The sequence below is a fragment of the Topomyia yanbarensis genome, chromosome 2 (assembly GCF_030247195.1).
Source record: "Topomyia yanbarensis strain Yona2022 chromosome 2, ASM3024719v1, whole genome shotgun sequence".
NCBI lineage: Eukaryota > Metazoa > Arthropoda > Insecta > Diptera > Culicidae > Topomyia > Topomyia yanbarensis.
The window spans coordinates 459,399,270-459,416,933 of NC_080671.1; the positions used below are offsets into that span (position 1 = coordinate 459,399,270).

The window sequence follows — 17,664 nt, forward strand, 5'->3', positions numbered from 1 at the left end:
TTTTTTCTATTAGCATTTTGATGATTCATTTTGTTCATTTGACCTCATTTTATCTCTTATATTCATTTCATTCTTTGTATGCATTCCGATCAGTTTATTATCTCATGCATCTTATTCGTATCATTCATTCAATTTATTTTATTCACTTTTTTCGTGTTATGCAATTTTATATTATTTTTCGGGCTAAAAAATTTTATTCATTTTAATAATCAAACTAACTTTGTTCAGTAATTAATTTTATTAATTTAATCTAGTACATTAATTAAACACAGCTTAATTTATTCTATTAATTCTCTTACTTTTTAATATAGCGGATTTTTTTTTATTTCAATCATATTATTGTTCAAAAGCAAACTAAATGAAAAATGATAAAATATATAGAAAGAAATCACTTTTATTCATTTTATCACTTTCTTCATGTTGTTTTTTTATTCATTCTATTCATTTTATTGATTTTATTAACCCTCTGCATACCCTGTGTAACTCGTCAGGGTAACAATTTAGCACTGGGTGGAAATATACCTTTTTTTGACTATACACTCCGTAGAGTGTATTTGTTTACAAAAATTATGCTCACCGCTGTTTTGTACCGTTCACACTAAAGTTGTAAATTTTTGTTCATTTTCTCGTTTGTGAACGGTTTTGTTTGTGATGATAGGTGTAGTAATTTTTGTTGAACATTTGTATATAATAAACATAAGGTTTAGGTAGGTCACCGCTCTCCTCTCGCTGTAAAAGTGATTGCTAATTATAGGGAGATGACAGTTATGCGGCGGTGCGGTTTTGTGGTGATGGTGTTTGTTTTGGTGGAGCGGAAGAGGCGGCCATCGAGTTTTTAGATAGTGACGGACCACGGCATCGAACAGACGCCCCGAGTTTTTTTGTTTTTCCGGGACAGTTTCCCGCCACAATAACCTGTGCGGTGAAGTGCGCGTCTTCGACGGTGACAATCCCGTTCGAAAAGTGCCGACCCGTGGTTCGGGTACTCAAGTGTTTTGGTGTAGGGTCGCCGGAAAAGGAAGCTAAGCGCCAAGGAGCAACTCGCTTCCCCGGATAAGTATAAAGGACCTAGAAGACGCCTTTCCGCTCTCGCTGTGAAGGATCAGCCGAACGAGCCCAGCTCTCCTTCACAGCTAAACGTCAAGGAGAGCGAAGCAGGGTGGCCAAAGGTGCTCCTTGGGAAGTACCCTGCGGTAACTTCTGGGATCTCTCGCGGGGAGCGAGTAGATCCGGTGAAAATTCGCCATCGTCGCTAGGGAGGTTCCAACAAAGGAACCAAGCTCACCTCCCTAGCTAAAAGTCAGCTGCCGGAACAGCCAACGACACCAGCTGGAGAACGCGGCCGTTGTGTTCTCGGCCGGTCGGAAGAAACTGCCCGCCATCGTCAGAAGCAGCTGATCAACTTCATCGACAGAGTGCAGCAAAGAGGAGATTTGGTGGAATAAAAGTCGGTAAATCTATTAGTATATTTGGTCGGTGTTAAGTCAGACCGGACTAAGTCGCAAAACATCAAAAAATGAGATAACGATAACACCGGATAAAGAATTTCTTCAGCTACATTCGACTTTTGCCAGATTTGAAAAATGTAACCATAAACAAAAATTATTACAAAAAATAATTTCCAATTATAACATAGAGGATGCTGCGATTAAAACCTTTAAACCGTTTTTCTCGAAATCAATATTTTGTCACTTAGTCCGGTCTGACTTAACACCGACCATTTGTTTGTTTACCTTTTTTTTGTTGTGAAACGAAAATCCGAAATTCTGTAGAAGCGCCTAGGCTGCCCTGAAAAGAAGGGTACGCCGGGCGAACAAGAACCCGAGTAGTGGGCTAACCCCTATGTTAAATACTTAACTTATAATTAAATTCTAAATTTCAAATTATACTTAAATTCTACTAAAGCTAAACATGCAATACATAATCTTATTATTAACGGCTTAGATCCACCCTACGTACATATAAAAATACATAGCTGGATCCAATCCAACAGAACAATACCCTATTGTGATCGCTTTGCTACCCGCCGGCCACGCTTATCGAATGTGCAAATGAGCAGTCGAATCAATTGAACAGAACACTTCATATCTCGTCATTGCTCCGAACCGAGTTCATTTTCCCACGTGTTGGGTATCGTTTTACAAACCTTCCGCCGCGAACCGCGTCGTAAAAATTTCTTAGTGTCGTCTCGAACACCCTACTTACACCTGTTATTTATGAACAACTACGTTTTCGAACAGTTATAACTTTGGGGTTAGACAAGATTTCCTCACCAAAAAGTAAAGCTAATAATTGTGATTATCACCATTTATTTGTGCGCTAATAGTTGCAAGAAATCTACCACGGACCAGGTGTTCGCTCTTCGTCAAGTACTGCAGAAATGCCGCGAGTACAATGTGCCCACACATCATTTGTTCATCGACTTCAAAGCCGCATACGACACTATCGATCGAGATCAGCTATGGCAGATTATGCACGAGTACGGATTCCCGGACAAACTGACGCGATTAGTGAAGGCGACGATGGATCGGGTGATGTGCGTAGTACGTGTCTCAGGGACGCCCTCGAGTCCCTTCGAATCACGCAGAGGGTTACGGCAAGGTGATGGTCTCTCGTGTCTGTTATTCAACATCGCGCTGGAAGGTGTAATAAGAAGAGCAGGGATCGACACGAGTGGTACGATTTTCACAAAGTCCGTTCAGCTACTTGGCTTCGCCGATGACGTTGATATTATTGCACGAAACTTTGAGAAGATGGAGGAAGCCTACATCAGACTGAAAAGAGAAGCCAAGCGCGTCGGACTTGCCATCAACACGTCGACGACAAAGTACATGATAGGAAGAGGTTCACGAGAAGAGAATGAGAACCGCCCGCTTCGAGTTTGCATCGGTGGCGACGAAATCGAGGTGGTTGAAGAGTTCGTATACTTGGGCTCACTGGTGACCGCCGACAATGATACCAGCAGAGAGATTTGTAGACGCATCGTGGCAGGAAATCGTGCTTACTTTGGCCTCCGCAAGACACTTCGGTCGAACAGAGTTCGCCGTCGTACGAAGTTGACCATCTACAAGACGCTGATTAGACCGGTAGTTCTCTACGGGCACGAGACCTGGACCATGCTCGTGGAGGACCAACGCGCACTTGGTGTCTTCGAACGGAAAGTGCTGCGTACCATCAAATACATATTTGTATTTGGTACCATCTACGGTAGAGTGCAGATGGAAGACGGCACATGGAGACGGCGAATGAACCATGAGTTGCATCAGCAGTTGGGGGAGCCGCCCATCTGTCATACCGCGAAAATCGGACGACTACGGTGGGCCGGGCACGTAGCCAGAATGTCGGACACTAGCCCGGTGAAAACGGTTCTCAATTGCAATCCGACCGGTACAAGAAGACGTGGCGCGCAGCGAGCACGATGGATCGACCAGGTGGAAGACGATTTGCGGACCCTTCGCAGACTGCGTGGCTGGCGACGCGCGGCCATGGACCGAGTGGAATGGAGGAATCTTTTTTATACGGCACAGGCCGCTTCGGCCTTAATCTGTTAATAAATAAAAAACTTAGACCCGATAAACTGGGGAAAAATAGATTTGTATGCAGTAACGCTGAAGGCATGGCGAGACATGAATGTGCTGAAAACTTTGCATGTATTTAAAGCACACTTCTAAACGTGTTTTAAAATCAGCAACAAATAGAACGGAGTCGTATAACAGTTTTAAGTTTAGAAACAAAACGGTTCGAAATTATAAAACAAAACGCGCTGCTGGGGATGTGAATGTTTCAGTTCCAGTTCTACTTTGAAACTCCTATACAAAATAAAACGCTCCTGAAAATGCCCTAATCAATTGTTTGGTGTCGGAGGTCCCAGAAAATAGTTTTTTGCTATAAATTATGATTTTGAGGGAATATTAAGATATACAAACGTGGTTTTGTGTTATATTGGGGACTAGACTTACAACCCATACTAAATCATTTGAAAATTTAATTCATTTTTTGTTTTTCTTGTAGTATCCTGTGACGACTGGTTCTGGCAACCACAGAGAAAATTGGCCAGATCCTAAATTTCTTCAGTATGAGGGTTTTCGCCAATTCCTTTGACTTGACTTTTTATCACAGCGCAGTACGGAATAACAGAGTGTCTAATCCACCTGCCATCGCATAAATGAGCGCCATCCAGGAAAGATTCCCATTATTGGTGGCACAGAATTCCGCATTTATGATCAACTATCGTGAATGAACTAATGGATGCAGTATTTGTTTCCCTAAATACCGTAGCGAAAAGAGCTTCATTTTTTATTCAGATGCAAATTTCTATAGAATTTAAATTTATTGAAAATACCTATGGTATAATAATGAAAATCTGTTAAAAATTTGAACTTATTTTTTTAGTAATATATTTTGACAAATCTACATCTTAAAACAAGGAATTCAGAACAAAATGCAGAAAAAATATTAATCAATTTTTAGTCGGACTAAAGGATGCAATTAGAAATGTTTTCAAAGACTAGATATATATTATTTTTCTTAGCGCGAACTATTATTTGGTTGACATTTGAAATAAGGAGAAATACTATTAGGCTTATTATAAGGAAGGCAAAAGATACACGAATTGATTTCGACATCAGAGTAGCAGAGACCGTATCAGGGAAAGTGGAATGATGGCGGGCAACAACTACAGGGGAAAAAAGAAATTAAATTTGTAGCTTTATGGCAAATGGAAGAATCATGAACCGGATCGGCGACTGCTCTCCTTGGATCCGCTGGGAACTCTTTTTAGACGTAGCCATTAGCATATCAACCAAATGAGACGAGATAACTAAATTTGGCTATCTATCGCCTTTAAAAATCTATATATGAGAGATTTATAGGGAGATCGACAATAGCTAGCACATCTCGAACTGGAACGAGGCCGAAGGGATTCGTTTAGCGGAAATCTGGTTCTAGGGCACTAGGTGCACGACCAGACAACATGTTTAATGTCGCAATAATCGTCACCATAAGCACAGAGACTGATCTCGACGACCTCACTATACCGGAGATGCAACGTATAATGACTGGACATGATACGAGATACCATCCGAATGAAGATACGAGCCTTTTCCATCCCCTTGAAGCAAGGCTTGTTTGTGCCTTTGGGATTCTCAAACTTCCATTATTCCACGAAATTTGCTAATTTTCGAGCATCCTCTGACAATAAATATTGAAAAACTCATTGAAGATACGTGATATTTCATGAATATCATCTTTAAATGCCGTTAAAAGGTTTCTCATTACCATTCTATTCTGAATATCCGCCTTCTCATTACCCGGAATGGAGCAATGCAACAGAAGTCAAACTAAGGCAATCTGATATGATTCTTCAGAAAAGAACTAAGGAACTGCCATGTTTCCCCAAGAAATGCAAGGAGTTCTTTCCATGCTCCATTGAATGGAGGACATCCTTAGAACTGTAACGATGTGGACATGGCCGTTGATGGGTAAATATAAAACTATCAGTTTTGTAGGGTAAATATATGCAGCACAGCCTCTTTTATGATCACCCTCACCACTACTGTCATAATAATTAGTATAGAAGCGATGCATAGCTCTTATCATCTAACGAACGCTACAGTGACATGCGCACTACAATGATTGGCGTGAGCATCAGATAAATTTGTGTGTTCAAAGAGCAATCATTATGTTTAAATAAAGTATTATCATTTCATCGCGAAACATCCATTCTTTGAGTGTAGATCTACATGGAATGCTGTTGTCGCCGAAATAGGATTCTTGGTCCCGTGTATTCGGTTGAATAGAATACACAACGTTGGATCTAGCCACCAGATGAAACATTATTTCTCTCGTTAATCCGTCGACAAACCAGTGCTAATAACCGCGTTTTCAGCATTCATTAGATTTTTTTTATTTGTTTTTCTAACGTTGCGTATATTCGGTAAAAATCGAACGATCCGACATTCAAAAAGTCCTTATAGGACCTTTTCACGTACAATTCTGAGTGCTCTCTATCCACCACGAAGTCGGAGACCGTCACTGCTGTTCGAGCCGGATCTTGTTTCGTCTGGCCTTTAATCGCAGTGTCGATAATCAAGCCAGTCAACCATCGGAGGAATTTCTTGTTTTGATTCGATTGATTCGAATACAGTGGACGCCAGGGATGCCACATTGAAATCTGTGTTTCGGTCAAAAAATCTTTTTACCATCTGTGATGACTAAAAAAGGAAAAAAATCTGGTATCAATTTCCAAAAAATCTGTGAAAAAAGCAACAATATTTCCAAAAATCTGTGAAATTTTTATCAAAATGTCAAAAATCTGCCATCATTGAAAAAGAATCTGTGATAAAAAACTATGAAAAAAATCTGTGACATTACAGAAAACTCTGTGAATATGATAACCCTGGTGGACGCATAGCTGTTCCAATCAATAGGTACACTAATTGAGGTCGATTACAATGACTAACTCAACGAGCTTGTTAACGGTGGAGAAGTTATGATCATATAGAAATTGTCGCGAATATCATGCAGTAAGATAGATCGGTTGTCAACGCGAAGACAACCCTATGGCATACCGTGGAAGTTGAAGTTTTCTTGAACCAGTTGAGGTACGATTTGATTCGAACAACCGACAATTTCAATATTCGAGGATTAACTATTCCCTGGCGAATAATGTTGAAATTGTGGAAGATCTTCGTCGGAAGTTAACCAAATACATCGTGTAAAACCTAGGAAAATCATGGGAATGAAATATAACAGAAATAGCACCCATCAAAGGACACTCTCAGGCCTTTACGAGGAAGCTTATGAGAGGAAATGATTTTCTTTCTTCGAAATTTTTTTACGTTTTTAACGACATTCAATTAGCTAGAGATTACTGGGTAGGGAAAGTTATGAAACTTAGAGCCATAGTACTCAAGTGAGAGCAAGGATGTGAAGTAAACAGATCGGAAAGCTAGAAGTGGCAGGGTCATTAGAACAGGCTTATTATCGTGCGGGCTTAATTTTTGCCTTCTGATAATGAGATTGAAGGAGGATTTATAGAGGATTTATAGAAACATTAGAAGATGTTCCCTCAATGGGATTGTTAGACTCTTTCTCTTTAGCGGACAATGGAGCGTAGAAATTAATCGTCCATTTTTGCTGAACACAATTGCTTGCAAACCAGAATTTTGTCTGACTGAAGCAAAGGGTTATGGAAGGAGTCAAACCCATTCGCAATTAAGGACCCCTGTCGGAGACCACACCATCAATCTCTACTTCCCAGGCGGGTACGTATACAAGATACTTCTTCGTACACGGCCGAGTTTTGTACACTCTAAGAAAAAATAAAAATTACATTTGACGTAAACAACGTAACGACATATTTTTCCATCCGATATTAGGATTTTACATGCTATGATATGTAAAATTAAATATTGTGACTCTTTTGATGAAAAACCGAAAAACTCACATTTTTGCATGTAATTACATGTAAATTTATGTGAATTGCGACGCTCCTTTTATGTGCATCTGGCAAGACGTAAAGTTACACGACTTTTTTTGCTGTTAGTTTACGCGATTTTTTAATGATGTTAAATGGGTTATCTTCGGTCCGGAAGTAGACCTTCCAGGGGCCTATTGCATTAAATGAATATAATTTATATATAAAAGGAGATTTATCGGCATTATTTTGCCATCGGAGAAATATTCAAATCGACCTCCATTGAGCCAGAGGGGATGTCTGTTGTAGGATATACCTATAGTCAACACTATCATGCGCGCATCAGTACCCGCGCAAAGATTTTATCGGAGGAAGCAGAAAATTAATGCAACGAAATTTAGAAGTATAGTGTAATTGGTACGTAGCTGTGTAACATTTGTAGTATCAGTAATCAAAAAACATATTTTTGCTGAGCCGTCGATCACACAGCCCGTTAACAAACAGTATTTCCAAATAGTCACCAAGTATTACCCGGAAATTTTCACTTTCACTTACATACACCATGTCTGAACTTTCGTCACTACGAGTAGAAATCACTCCGAATCTTACTACCCACTCGGGAAAAAAAGTGTTTCGCCGGCCCTGTATTCAATCCTTCCCATTAGGAAATGGTGAAAAGACAAATCACGGCAAGGTACAAATCTTCGATCGACCTGGGGAACATGCCATTTGAGTCAGTCGCTACTGGTTCTTGATCTAAATTCTTGGAACCGCATCAAGAGACTACATGTTATCTTTGTGGAACAAATTTTCAGAGTGTGCTGTAACGACCAGAAACAGGCTTTCGCGAAAATTCCCAGCATTTTGACCGCAAGTAAGCTGATGACATTCATAAATAGTATCAGCTCCTTGACCAATCCACGATAATCGGGATTTTCCAAAAATAGGTGCAATTATACATTTAGTTCTATCAGAGGATGAGTTCCTGAATCCAAAACATCAAAAACCGTTCCAATCGGTTAGAAATTGGCATAGTAATGAGCAGGTACCCTGATAACCTGTCGACGTGTTAAAGGTGTTTTTTGTTGGACACAACGGTTAAACAATCCTGATGTATTGAAAATAGTTTGTTTTTCCTCAGTTAACTGGATAAATAACCATACCGACCATGTCAACCTATGAAGATTTTCCAAAACTAAGTGTCGTTAAAAAATACGCAAAATATCCATCTTTCCTAGAGTGCTCATAACAACATACTTTCCCCCAAACGTTTCTATCATCAACATTATGCATGATGCTACATACTATATGTGTACAGTGTTTAAGAGAGCGTAGAGCGAAAACTGCACATCCACTTACCCGACGGTGAGATCGCTGCCTTTCATCTCGCGCACCATTCCGGACTGCGCGAAACGAGCCGATTCTAGCTTCTCGGCGACGCTGAATCCGCGCGCTCCCTCGTAATCATCGTCACCGAGGGTCCACTCCTCCGAGTACAGTTTACGTTGTTTCCGTTCGCGCTGTGGTGTGGTTTGTTGTTTGTTTGCAGGAGCACAGAATGGGTACCGCGAATCCGAAGGAGGCGAAACATGAAACAAAAACAGCGAAAAATTTCGAGTTAGTTTCGGGTAGGTATATAATTTGGTGTATGTACAGTGTTCACTGTAGGTATGAATTTGGGGATGTGCCAAATGATGTTTGTAGCTTTGAAGAAATGATAGGGGTTAAAGGATGATGATTGTATGGCTGAAGGAAATTCAGGAAGAGCCGATATTCCTCGAGGATTGACAACTAGCGCTGGAATTAATAGCAAAACATGACTTCAATTTTCTTTTATAGCGACAGTCTTCAATGGTGAAAACGAGAAACGATCCTCGAGTCCAGAATAACTTTCTAGGCATGACACAAATCTGACACATACTGCTCAGAGAAAAGATGTTCCAGTAAGAATTATATTACAGCCTTTTCGTGAGATGACTTGTTAATTATTCGTACAATTAGTAGATGATTGTTTTCTCACGATTGTAAAATTAAACATTTATGTCACCGATGACGAATCCGTGGTAATACACGTCGATGGTGTCATAGCTGAATAAACGACCTTTCATTAGTTGGTTTTATTTTATTTTCAGCACTACAATGCTATATTTACAATGGCTCAGTAGAAAGTATTCTTACGGTGGCCATACTTCTGCAAAGCTAAGCCTTCGAAATTTCATTGTGCAATATTTTACCAAATTCTAAATAGCAAAACGTACTATATTGTATTGTACTTTATTACCATCCCACACAAATGACACATGCTGGCAAAGAACTTTCTCCTGTCATTTGGAGATGTACTCAAAAGCAGGACTAGATATCGACATTAAAAGAGAAAAAACTGATTGGATGTAAGAACAATACAATTAGCTCTTATTTTTACAGGGTATCGCAATCTGTCAGTTGCAAAATAAACAAATTAAAAATTGCTAACTATAATTCCGGAGACAATACTACTTGTGTTTTACTCATCGTGCTTTAGAATCTCTGGATCACAGCCAATCCAAACACTCATGTTTACTGAACGCAAATTAATTTTCAAACAACTTGTACAGATAAACAACGAATCCATAACAGAGCCAACGTCCAGTTTTCCGAAACAAGCACGTGATCGCGATCTTCATGTTTCCAGACTGACACATGCATATCGTCTCTCTCGGTCGATTATAATAAAAGCCTCTATGATTATTCTGCGAACATACTTATATGAAATATAAAACAGCACTGCCATCAATAGCAAAATAGGTGGCGAGGTCTGTACAGTAATACTAGTCAGTCAGACATTACGGGCCATGCCGCATCTTCCTCTCACAATTTACCCTGTGCCCCTGCTGCACGCACATGGACGCGAACACGTAATCGCTGTTTACATTTCACTTTCCTCATCGTCCAGTCCCGATCGGCTCACTGATCACCGTCCCGGCATAGTTTATACCGGCGTTACTCGGGGGGATTGTTCAAAATAAGTGGCATTATCAGAAGTATTGTCTTATTCTAATGTTCGGTTTTACATTCTCGCGCCATTCGTTGTTTCGCTTATCTTCGTTGAAACATATTTAAAAACTTGCTAAAAAGATCGGCATTCTTCTTACAACGCACATCTTGATTGTATGTTGTATCGCATTCTCTTCCCTTAGCGTTGTTAGTTATCCTTCTGAGAAATGACCGCCCGCTTTACGCCAGCACAGACCACAGTTTGAAACTGCTCGCGATACCTGCAAACCAGTCACATAGCTGCTGCCTTCATCCGCGGCTCACCACGTTCAAACCGCCAATGGTTGTTCGATCGAAGTGTGTTTTTCATTCTGTTTATTAGTGCTACATTTTCGGCGCAACCCAACTTCTTTGATACCCGCATCCGTGTTCGCTTCCTTCCCTTCGATCTGGCCCGGTAATGACGAAAACAGAAAATTATTTTTATTTATCGCTCTCTCTGCCTCGATGTTCGCCGAAATTCGTTCTTTTGGGAAGTAATAACCTGCAACGCTGAGCTCTGCCTGCGTGCTCTATCGATAGCATGCGGCGAGATCCGGACAACACGTCCACCTCACTCGACGTACTCCACTGGGAGTGAATCAGCACCGGACCGGTCAGACAAATTTCGTGTCGAGAGTCGCTGACTGGTACTGGGGCAGTCGATGCTAAGTTGTTGCCAGTTGCTTTGCGCGGAGCTCTAGAAGACGAACAATATAAATTTAAAAGATGCATGTGGAAAACTTTTTGTTCAGCGGGCTTTTTAATATAATTTAAAGTATTCAGTAAAAGCGGCGGTTTTCAGAATTGTCTCTATACTGCTGGAGACGCATGGTGCTTGACACCCATTTCACTTTGTAAACATACTTTCAAACTTAATCCTTGGGTGCTTTTATTTCATTTGACTAAACTATTCATATGTTTGTTACCTTGTGCTAAATGATCTGTTAAAGCACTTTTTGAAATCATGTTTACATAATAATATGGAGCGAAGTACCATGCGCCTCCATTAGTATAGAAAAAATAAAAAAGTCGCCGATAAAATGTATAATTTTGGCATTTTTCATATAAAAAGACCAATAGATCAACTAAGTTATTCATATGTTTGTTACTTTATGCTTATCATTTGTTAAAGCCGATAAAATGTATTAATTTTGACATTTTTCTTAAAAAAAGATGGGTAGGTAATGTCAGAGACATAAGCGAAGTGAAGTAGAATACACATTGATTTTGAAAAATTGAATATTTTCATGTTCCTGAATATTTTGCAAAGCGATTGTGATTTCAGAGTAACATGTTGGCTAAATGATATCATTAGTTAAATTCTTACAATTGATGGTCTTTAGCTAAGTTATGATTATATTTTCTTAGGGATGTATTTTATCCCATCTACCTCTACATACGCTTGCATTACATTCACATAAATCACTTGGGACGCGTTTGTGCAAATGGAATCTTGATCATACCTTGAAAATTTCAAACGTGCACCCGAGAAACATGCGTTGCAAAATTCAAATGTTAGGTTTGTTTCAAGGTTTCATATTACCCACCGGCCCTGATTATTGAATCTTTCATTACACATATGTATAATGGGTTCAAAATGCATTTACTTGCTGAATATTTTTAGAAATAGGCCACTTTAAAGTATGGCATGTACAAATAAAGTAAATTAATACTACATTCACACAACGAGCTAAAACGTGTTTTAACGCTATCTTGATGATATTTTTCTTGTTGCTAATTATTATAACATGTTTAACTCTGTAGTGTGAACGTAGCATAAGGGCCAAATGGGATAACAAATAGTTTTTGGACTTACTGTAAATTGTACTTACTTTACAGTTAAGAGCCAGCAGAAGGGCATTTGGTCGTGGAATGTCAGCATTAGAGAGTTAAGACGAATACCCTATACATAATATGTTCAAACCTTCACCAAGCAGGTTTCCTAGCGTGGAGTTTTCGCAATAACCCTGCAATTGCCACGTATGATAATAACCCACAACGAATGTAGTGTCAGGCAGCGATGCCACATTTTTTATGAAATGTCTGCAGAAGAATATTAAAATGTCTGTAAATGTCTCTAGATGGTTGTGTAAATCCTAATTACACTAGAATATTAATTTAAAAATAGATTGAAATTAGAATAGAGGAATTCCACGAAGATCCGTCCGAAATTCTTTAAAATCGTGACCGACCATCTTAGATTCCAATGAAACTTTACACGTTTCACCGTCATGCAAGACTAAATATTTTCCACAGGTAATAAGATTATTTTGACTCAAGAGCAACTTTTCAAAAGGGCGTAAACGTTTCTACGTGTATGAATTCCAAAATTTTTTTGTTCGGTTACTGTATTTTATACAGCAAAACTATCTGAGAACAAGTTACAGGGAATGAATACTTGTCTGAAAAAAATATACACTGAAAAAAATGTTGTGTCATTTTTCAAAAAAACAAAAACTTATGATAAAAATTTAAATTGCGAAAAAACCCATTTTTTAAATCTTTTATATTTTGTTACCAAAAACCTAAAGAGAAAAGAAACATTTTGAATGTGATTGCATGATGGAGAAAAAATCGGTAAAAAAGTTTTCCTAACAATAACTTCGTACATGTTTTTAAATTTCATACTAATAGACATACAAAATTGTAATTCTATTACAGAATATAATTCTAAGCACCATTTAAAATCAAAATGCATTTAACAAAAATCTTCCAAAATGCGATAGTTTTCGAGATATTTGAAATTTTGCTCTTTCAAAAACTATTAATTCGTGTAATTATGCTCTTTTTAAAAGTTATTCGCGTTACCCCATCAAAAAATGTCAAAAATTTAATGTTTATCGTTTTAAAGACGTAAAAGCAATTTTTTTAGTGTATTTGGATCCTGGAGAAGCTTTCAATAAAAAAGTTTTCCTAACAACAACTTTTGACATTTTTTTATAATTCTTACTATTTACAGTCAAAAATAGAATTTTCTTTTTGAATATGATTCTAAACGCCATTTTAAATCGAAATGCTCTTAACAACAAATTTCTAAAATGTAGTAGTTCTCGAGATATTTTAACTTTTGTTTTAACAACACAATTATTTTGTTTCATTACGACCTTTTCATAAGTTAGTCGCGTTTCTCCATCAACAATAATAGGTTTTTCAAAAAGCCCGTAAACGTTCCTGCAACTTTCTCTTTGACATCAAGGCGATATTGTGAAACATTTTAAAGTTACATGAAAACAATCAACATATGATTCAACTATATAGTTTAATCAACAGACCCTATGGTTGAAATATATTTTGGTTGCTTTCATGTAACTTTCAAATGATTCATTCCCTGTAACTTGTTCTCAGATAGTTTTGCTGTATAAAATACAGTAATCGAACAAAAAAAAATTGAAATTCATACGCGTAGAAACGTTTACGCCCTTTTGAAAAATTACTCTTGTATTAAATATTCCAATTGCCAGAGAATATCATGGAGATTCATACAGCGAACACACCTGCAAAGTTTCGTTCGAATCGACGATGGTCATATTTTGCGGTCGGCCGGTTTCTCATGGAATCCCTCAATACTATTAATGAAGGAATCACTCGTAGTCGAATACAGTTATTGTAGTACAATTTTGCTAAATGCTATTACTCTTTTAAAAGTCTGTAGATTTCGTGCTACGTCTGTAGGAGTCTATCAAAAGTCTGTAGAATTCCGACATGTCTGTAAATCCCGTCGAACATGCAGCAGTTATACAATTAAACTGTGTTTATAACAGCATATACATAGATGAAATGTAAAAAGTTATCCCAGTGTGCCCCGAGTATCAAATCAACGGCAGAAACATGTTATATCAGTATCCAATAAGCCAACATCATCTCCTTCACACAACATAACAACCAATGCTATTAAAATCGTCATCGTCAATCATACTACCGCTTGCCAAAAGAAAATTAACCAAATGATGAATTCAATATTAATTCTTCAAAAGGGCTAATGAGATTTTTGTGAACAAGCTTCTTTTGCTCATTACTCCGCTGCCGAGATGAATTTCATGAAAAATACACTTGAATCAACATATTTACCCTTGGTAAAATTGGTAAAAAATTATAATGTCTTCTGTGTTGAAATTATAACAAAATAAGAAAAATCAGCAAAACAATAGTTCGTTTACAAATCTTATTAGCCCTATTCAAAAGTTAATATGGAATTTATCTGAGCCCGCCACGCATAATTTAAAGAGCAAGAGAGTGGGGTCTTTCGCACTCAACCACCCCTTCGCACGCGCCCACTTGCAATCTGCACATTGAACTCCGCTACGCCTGTGCATCATTGGGTGGAATGATGCCTGGCGGCAGTCATTGAATACATTCCCACCGAAGAGTTTGAGCTGACACAAAATGTAGCAACTACTACGAGGTCAGAAAGCAAAATTTTCTCTTATGTGCCGTTTTTATACCTGGCGAAGTTCATTTGATAAAAAAGAGGCAGTCCTAACCACGCTCGCTGCTTGGTTGAATTGTACGGACCAATCAGCGCAGATAATTACCACCTTTACAAAGTACATTATTTTCGTTATCAGTAATAGACGTACATTTTACGGGATCAAATACAATATACGTGCACATACTTCCGATCAGATAGTGCAAAAATATAGCGATTCCGATCAGTACAACGGAAGTCAATCGCATTTGAAGACTGGGAAAATATCTCAGCAAAAAATTTTGAAAAAGGACCCCCATATTGAAACGTTAGAAGTATTCTACTTCAAAAGACCAATATATCAATAAATTACGGGGTTCACTTTCTTCCCAAGTTATTTGCAAAAATGAAAATAAAAACAACAACAATGATTAACGGAGATAGAAGAAGGTAAGAACTGCACGAACACACTTGGTAAACTTCCTCTTAGTGGTTCATGGAACATACCGGCTTGAACCTTCGTTCGAACCGGCCACAAATCTTGATAGCTCCTGATAGCTTAGAGTTTTTTAACAGCAACAGTCTTTCTCAAGACTACCTATATTTTCGCTCGATCAGTCTCAAGTCTCAAGACTACCTATATTTTTTCGACAATCAGTCTGTCTCAAGACAACCTACTTTTTCTACTCAATCAGTCTTTTTCAAGACAAAAACATTTTCCAAGAATAATTCAACCTAAAGAAATATTTAATTCTTTCGACATGTCTGTGTCCTCCCAGAAAGACCGTGTACCAAAAATTAAAACTAAACGGAAAAGAGTATCTTCTCCACCCGAAAATTCAATTGATTGCAGCAACTCATTCGATGTTTTATCGAAAGATAACGAAATTTGTAAATTTCCTCGCATTGTGCACAATACCAATGAGAAGAAAACGCAATTACCTCCGCCGATAACAGTGATGATCTCCGACTTCAAGGCCTTTCGAACTGAGCTTTCGACATTCCTTCCGGACGTGAAAGTCTCTTTTCAGATTGGCCGAAGAGGAGAATGTCGAGTTACAGCGGAGGAATTGATTGGCCACAAACGACTACTCCAGTATCTTACGGAGAAGTTATATAAATTTTATCCATATGATTTCAAGACAGATAGACCATTCAAGGCTGTCTTGAAAGGGCTACCACAAGGTCAAAGTTTGGATGAAATATCCAACGAATTGAAAAATTTACTTGGCTTTTCTCCTTCACAAGTTATTCTTATGAAGAGAAAGGCTACCGACGATGACACGCCAGTACGCTCTGGAATTATCCAGGAGCTATATTTAATTCATTTTAACCGTAATGAGGTTAATAATTTGAAAGTATTTGAAAAAGCACGTTTTATGTTCCACGTGCTAGTAAAGTGGGAACATTACTGGGGGCAGAATTCAAAATCTGACCCAGTGTCGTAGATGCCAAGGCTTTGGGCACGGCACAAAAAAATGTCATTTGGATTCCAAATGTATGATCTGTGGTGATAAATCGCAAACGAAAGATACTTGTCCGGTGAAAAAAGCCACAAAAAGTTTCAAATGCGCTAATTGTAGCGAAACTCATAAATCGAATTTCTGGGGTTGCCCTGTTCGAGAAAAAGTTATAAATTCTCGTTCTAGACAACAAAAACAACAAATAAGAAATATACCTACTTCTTCAGATACACTTCAAGAAAACACGTCCAAACGTCTTAATCCGATTCAAAATAGATTAACGACTTCTTCTACCTCCGTGACACCATCCTACAATAACGGCTACCGGTACCACGCCTACAAACTCGTTTGCACCCAACGCTTCCATTAGTCCAATGGATTTAGGTAGCGTAACGGAAGAAAAATTAAAATACTTGCAAGACTCTATGTTACCTACGATGATTGCTATGTTAAATTCTACCTCCATGTTTGAAGCTTTTCTAGCGGGGTGGGAATTTGCTGACAAAATTGTAATGCAATTAAAGTTTAACAATGACTTTAAATAATCATTTAAATCTATTAAATTGGAATGCTCATTCATTAAAAAGTGCGAAGACGAATTTTTCAACTTCTTGAGGATACATAATGTGCATATAGCCGTTGTGACCGAAACTTTTTTAAAACCAAATATTAAATTGAGGAGCAACTCTAATTTTGTTATTCATCGATTTGATCGAATTGTTGAATTCGGCGGAGGAATCGCAATAGCGGTTATTCGCAGGATCAAACATTCCGTTACGCCGTCTCTTGACACCAAGGTGATCGAGAGTTTGGGTATCGAAGTTGAAACTGATCTTGGTATCATTTTTATTGCTGCAGCCTATTTGCCTTTTCAGTGCAGTGGCGAGCAAATTAATTTCTTGAAAGGCGGCTTACAAAAACTTTTAAGAAATCGGTCGAAATTCTTCATAATCGATGATTTTAACGCCAAACGCCGAGCCTGGAATAATGCTCAAAGCAATTCCAACGGTAAACTACTTTTTAATGATTGCTCTGCTGGTTATTATTCGATTTTGTTCCCCAATGGTCCTACGTGCTATTCGTGTGTAAGAAATCCATCAACAATTGATTTGGTTTTGACAGATCAAAGTCACTTTTGTAGCGAATTGATTAAACATGCAGACTTTGATTCTGATCATCTTCCAGTAACTTTTTCACTTTCTCAAGAAGCTGTTTCCAATCCCATTAGCTCAGTGTTCAATTATCACAAAGCGAATTGGAAAAGGTACAAAACTTATATTGAGAATAATTTTAATCATGACCTTGATTTACAAAATAAAGCTGACATTGATACCGCATTACAAAATTTAAGTAACTTGAATGTG

The 17,664-nt window shown here is 38.2% G+C and overlaps 1 protein-coding gene across 1 annotated transcript in view; it reads right to left on the reverse strand.

Moving 5' to 3' along the window:
- LOC131685944 (jmjC domain-containing histone demethylation protein 1) overlaps window positions 1–17,664 on the reverse strand; it is a 47,162-nt gene that overhangs the window by 24,995 nt on the left and 4,503 nt on the right. Inside the window, exon 2 of the mRNA XM_058969975.1 lies at window positions 8,777–8,937. Within this exon, the coding sequence (XP_058825958.1) occupies window positions 8,777–8,937 (161 nt within the window). The remainder of the gene's footprint in view (window positions 1–8,776; window positions 8,938–17,664) is intronic.